This window comes from Priapulus caudatus, unplaced genomic scaffold, assembly GCF_000485595.1.
Source record: "Priapulus caudatus unplaced genomic scaffold, Priapulus_caudatus-5.0.1 Scaffold3, whole genome shotgun sequence".
Classification (NCBI taxonomy): Eukaryota; Metazoa; Priapulida; class Priapulimorpha; order Priapulimorphida; family Priapulidae; genus Priapulus; species Priapulus caudatus.
The window spans coordinates 560,700-566,108 of NW_014577064.1; the positions used below are offsets into that span (position 1 = coordinate 560,700).

General features: G+C 44.7%; 1 protein-coding gene across 1 annotated transcript in view; it reads left to right on the forward strand.

Annotated features, from left to right (window-relative positions):
* LOC106820879 (myotubularin-related protein 13-like) overlaps positions 1-5,409 on the forward strand; it is a 54,540-nt gene that overhangs the window by 22,853 nt on the left and 26,278 nt on the right. Inside the window, exons 10-17 of the mRNA XM_014825473.1 lie at positions 621-734; positions 1,076-1,204; positions 1,915-2,013; positions 3,089-3,193; positions 3,289-3,504; positions 4,074-4,223; positions 4,874-4,942; positions 5,107-5,298. Of these exons, the coding sequence (XP_014680959.1) occupies positions 621-734; positions 1,076-1,204; positions 1,915-2,013; positions 3,089-3,193; positions 3,289-3,504; positions 4,074-4,223; positions 4,874-4,942; positions 5,107-5,298 (1,074 nt within the window). The remainder of the gene's footprint in view (positions 1-620; positions 735-1,075; positions 1,205-1,914; positions 2,014-3,088; positions 3,194-3,288; positions 3,505-4,073; positions 4,224-4,873; positions 4,943-5,106; positions 5,299-5,409) is intronic.

Genomic DNA, 5,409 nt, shown 5'->3' on the forward strand with positions numbered 1-5,409 from the left:
TGGTTGCCCCTTAGCCTGTGGTTGCGTGTTTGTAAGTCTACCGCCAGCGCACCTAGCGGAAGTGAACTGAAACGTGCATGGTAACACACAAACACACAAACCAACACTCAAAGACACGCCGGTGAAAACATAACCTCCGCCAAGCCCCTGGCGGAGGTAACAATAGCATATGTAGAAAAGCAAGTTTGTGTAGTCTCCGCTGGATCAGTAATTATGCACATCAATACTTACTTTACTCGGTGTTATCCTGGTATAGCACAGGTTTCTACTGGATGATATCTGATGGGGTAGGAATTAAATGCTCTACTGTAGAGAATAAAGGATTTGACAATGGGAAAGCACACGTATGCAGTAGCCGGTGTTGCGAGCCGGCAATAAATCGTTTCACTACTTCTGCTGAACGTTTGCATTTTGTGATGAGATATTTCTATGCTAGCGTAGAGTTGCTAAGCATGCCTTCCAAAATATGAATAGTGTTTAAAAACGGGCATAGAATTTGGGTCATTTTGCAAAGGTTAACCAGTTTGACTGATAAGATCTATTGTACAGTAGTGAAAAGCTAATGATCGGCTAAGTGTTCTCTCCACACCAATTTATATTTCATTTTTTTACTTTTTCAGGACAAGGAGATCAGAGCTGTGTTCTTGCGTATGTTCGCAGAACTGTTGCTTGGCTATCGATCCTGTCTCACTGTCATACGTATCCATCCAGAACCCTTCATCACGTTCCACAAGGTGACAGTGCCACTCATTCGTTAACTTAAAGACGGGTGTGTGTGACTAGCACAGGGGTGCGCCCCGCCCACTGGTCACACACCCATGATAGTTCACCTTCACCACCAGCACTCCCAGGCCTATGCATGCTACATGAATAGATCATGTATTTGCCGCAGGCCATTACTAAATGGTTTCTAGTTTGCTGTAACTTTTTTTGCGATCTTGTCTTGACAGTAAAGTAGAAAACCTCCCGTTCGTTTCCCTGTTGGCTCCACACAGCAGCTAGTAGTGGTGGTGCATGAGCGGTAATCGCTACCGTGTCACCTACTAATGATTTGTGTCTGACTCTCTGCTTGCAGGCAATGTTCCTCGGTCACAGAGGTATGGTGGAGGATGAGTTCATGAACAAGGTGCTTGACAGCATGTCGTTCAACACGTTTGTCAGCGAGCGCGGACCACCGTACAAAACACTCGACATGTTGGATGAGGTGAGGACCATCAACGCCAGAGAACCGAGTTCTCCGTCTGGCATCACTGAAGTGACGCTCTTACCAATCATCGTTGAGATGAGACGTTCTAAAGACAATGCATGGCAACAGGGTGCAGTTCAAATGATGTTTTGGCGTGCACATATGTAAAATCACATACAAACAGGGTTTAATTGACCAACCTAGCAACAATATCGAAGAGCGGAGAAATCTCATTCAGACGGATAAGTCACTTCCACTTTGGTAGTGGGTGAAATAATTCTGCAATGGAAGTGGATCAGGGATTCAAAGATTCGGAATCTAATCACTTTTTGATTTGAGGTAGTGACATTCTCATAGCTAATCAGTCGATCAGGATAGCGTAGGTCAAACAGACAACAAAACAATTCAAACCAAACTTAAAAAGCGTCTATGCGAGTATAATATTACTATAAAATTATTAAAAATATCTGAATGCATTTATTGTACAATTTAAAAGTAGAGCAGAAATCAATCTGTTTATTACTGGCTATGTATGTGTAACAAAGTATAAATTCATCCAGGTTTCATGTTCTCTTCCCGATACCCAATTTGTACTCAACAATAATGAAATTCTGATATAAGCAAGCGGAAATGATTATAAGAGTTTGTATAGAGTATGCATTATATAAAGTTTATATAGAGTTACAGTTTGCGGTGAAATTTAACACTATTGTTGCACATTGTTACAGCTGTACGCGTCGATTGAGAGAATGCTGAGGGAGGAGGAGGAGAACCCTGATCGGATGCTCAAGAATGTGCACGAACTAGCGCAGCAGCTTTACATCAACGTGAGTCGATGATGCTCGTTAGCTCGTTATGCTCGTTAGCCTCCTAATTGCGTGGACGTCAGAGCGAAGCGCATCACTGGTGGCAATCGATGGGTTGATGAATGGGGGGATGAGTGATGTATAGTGAGAGATGCTACCTGACCTTTAGCTCTTCTTCTGTTTTTAGCTCACCTTGACATCGTCAAGATGAGCTATTGCCATGGGGCTTCGTCCGTCGTACGTCCGTCCGTCCGTCGTACGTTCGTCCATCCGTCCGTCCGTCCGTCAACATTTGGCTACGGTCAACGATAACTCGAGAACCGTTTGACCCACATGTTTCAAATTGCATACAGTTGTTACTCCTATGGGAGAGATTTGAACGTCCTATTTTGGAGCACGCCAGTTGACCTCCTTTCGAGCCACGCCCACTTTTTGGCAAAAATGAAAATGGCCATCTAGATTCATTCGATTTTGTTAAATTTACCTACCTACCTACCTACCTACCTACCTACCTACCCACCCACCTACCTACCTACTTACCTACCTACCTAAGCATACCTACATGTAATATTGTGTTTTAGATTCTTCGTTACAGTAATTTGACTGGAATATTTTATTGCTTTTATTTGCGCGATAATCGAAAACCAAAATGGCGATCATTTAGGCATAGCGCCATCTCTCGCCCAGATTTCAGAACCCTGAAACAAAACAGTGAAATTTCTATTAGTATAAAACAGGGAATAAGGACATTTGATCACATTTCGGTCCGTCATAAATGAAACGCTTACCAAATTTTAAATATCATTTCCCTCTTCTATCACACCCAAGGTGAGCTACAGTGTCATTGACACTTTCATTTCTATCTGGAACTTGGGCTGCCCAGTGAAAGAGGTTATAAAGTAGGCATGAAATAAATTATATGGCATAATCCTCTGATTCCTCAGTGTAATAAACTAACAGGTGCTTTTCCAAACTTTGCGTATAAAGTCAGAATAAAAGGTAGCCAAACTGTTTCTTATTAAATCCATCGCAGACATTTATGGTAATAAATTCCCAATTTCCATGAGTGGTAATAGAATGACTTCTTTATGTACAGGAGAATCCGAATCCACAGCCTTACGTGCAGAAGATTCCACGGCCAACAGAGGGCTCTCACCTTCGCATCCATCAACCGATGTTCCCCGTCATCGACTGGGTTCAGGTGCGTTGTCAGGGTAACGGTGTATGTTCTCTCTTGTGCTCAGCCTCATGTATGCCACTTTGCACCCGCTTATCGCCAAATGTCGCCGCCACTAGGTTCAGGATATCGTCGACGAGGGCGTGTCGAAGCAGAACATCAAGTCACGGTTGAATCAGGCGCGGCCGCAGCAGCTGAAGATGGTGCCGATGGGACCAGACATCGTGGCGATCGGTCAGCGCCAGATGGCGGTCGACAGCAGTACTAGACGGCTCGAGGTGCTGCGAAACTGTGTTAACTGCATCTTCGAAAACAAGATCGCGGATGCGCGGAAGGTACGTGCACTGACACCCATTACGATGATGCTTGCCGAGCGATCGCTGTCGAGTCACAGGCATTTTCGAGGGGCCAAGCATGCCTTCTACATCGAAACCGAGTTGATTAATGTCATGCCGTTTGTGTGAACGTGTTCATATCTGCAGTCTGCCAGAATCTGATGCATTTTCAAAAGTTGTTCAACTAAAATTGTCGTCAATTCTTTTGAAGTCGAGCAGTCCCCATTGCTTAGGTGCATCCACAGGGTGGTTGCTAGCAGGCTTCTATTGACAAGAGATATGCTGTGGTCACACCTTAGGAAAGACTGTTGTCGTTGTCAGGCCTGTTGTCTGAACATATTCCAGGGTTGGCAAACTTTTGTGACTCGATTGAGTAATGTGATGACAACAGAGTAACAAGGCAATATGATGATCTATACTTACTCTAGGCTATTTTCATCTACTAGGCTTTTATTTGATTTTTCTCCAATATACCTGGGGAGCAGCTTCCCCCACATCCCCGTGGGACTTTAACCTGCTTAGGCCCATTGCTCAGCCTAATGGTGGCTTATGTGGGTGACGCGTTATAGACGTTCCCGGCGGTGCTGAGGACTCTGAAGAGTAAGACGGCGCGTCTGGCGTTGACGCACGAGTTTGCGTTGCATGTGCAGAGCAACCGTGCCATGCTCGAACACCAGCAGTTTGATCTCGTCGTGAGGCTCATCAACTGCGCTCTGCAGGTAAGTGCCGCATGCGAGGGCAGGCACCGGGAGAATGTAGCGCAAATCCACTTTAGGCACCCAAGGTATCACGAAGTGATGCACAGACTTTCCGTATATCAATGAATACCTAAATATTTTCCTAAGTCATAAAGTATAACCTTAGGTATCACGAAGTGTGTTAGGATTAGGGTTAGGGTTAGGGTTTTTGCATCATTTCTTAATATATGGAAAGTCTGTGCATCAGTTGATGATACACAGAAATCTGTGCATCAGTTGATGATACACAGAAATCTGTGCATCACTTCGTGATACCTAAGGTGCCTAAAGTGGATTTGCACCTGGAGAGTGTAGCCGCCTACTCCCTATCGTCATACGTATAGTCAACACGACGCTGATTACAAGGGGAATTTGAATTGTTTCACGTATGTTCGTGTATCCTTATATCATTGAGTGTACACACTGCTTTGTTCGTATATACGGTATAAGGTCATACACATAGGATTCTCACGTTCCAAGACCGTAATGAACACGGTGTACTGAATACACACCCTATTGAGGCTGGCTTTTAATGTTTATTTCTAAATGCTTTTTGTAATTGATGCACGCTGTTATAATGGTGAGATGCTCTGCGGCAGGTGTGTGTGAGCGTGTTCTATAATTGCTTACAGAATGACTCACCGATGGACGAGCACGGTGTAGCCGCAGCTTTCCTGCCTCTAGTCACAGCTTTCTGTAGAGTAAGTACACAGCTATCAAGCATCATGCATATCTGTACTAAATGAAAAAATTAGGCGCACACGAGCTATTCTCGATCCCGTCTAATCATAGGGGTATAGATTTAATCTTGTTGCATCGATTTCCACGTGTTAAGCATTGTAATGATTATGCGTGTGTATTTCAGAAACTCTGTACAGGCGTGATACAGTTTGCATACACCTGTATCCAGGACCACCCCGTGTGGTCGAACGTACAGTTCTGGGAGCAGACGTTCTATTCTGACGTGGAACGTCACATCCGCCTCCTCTATGTGGCGCCACAGGAGGGCCTCATCGCTGATGCAGAGCCAGCACTAGCGCCATCTAGTCCTAGAGAGGTAGCACAGTATGACCTACCCTGCCTACAGTATGACCTACCCTGCCTACAGTATGACCTACCCTGCCTACAGTATGACCTACCCTGCCTACAGTATGACCTACCCTGCCTA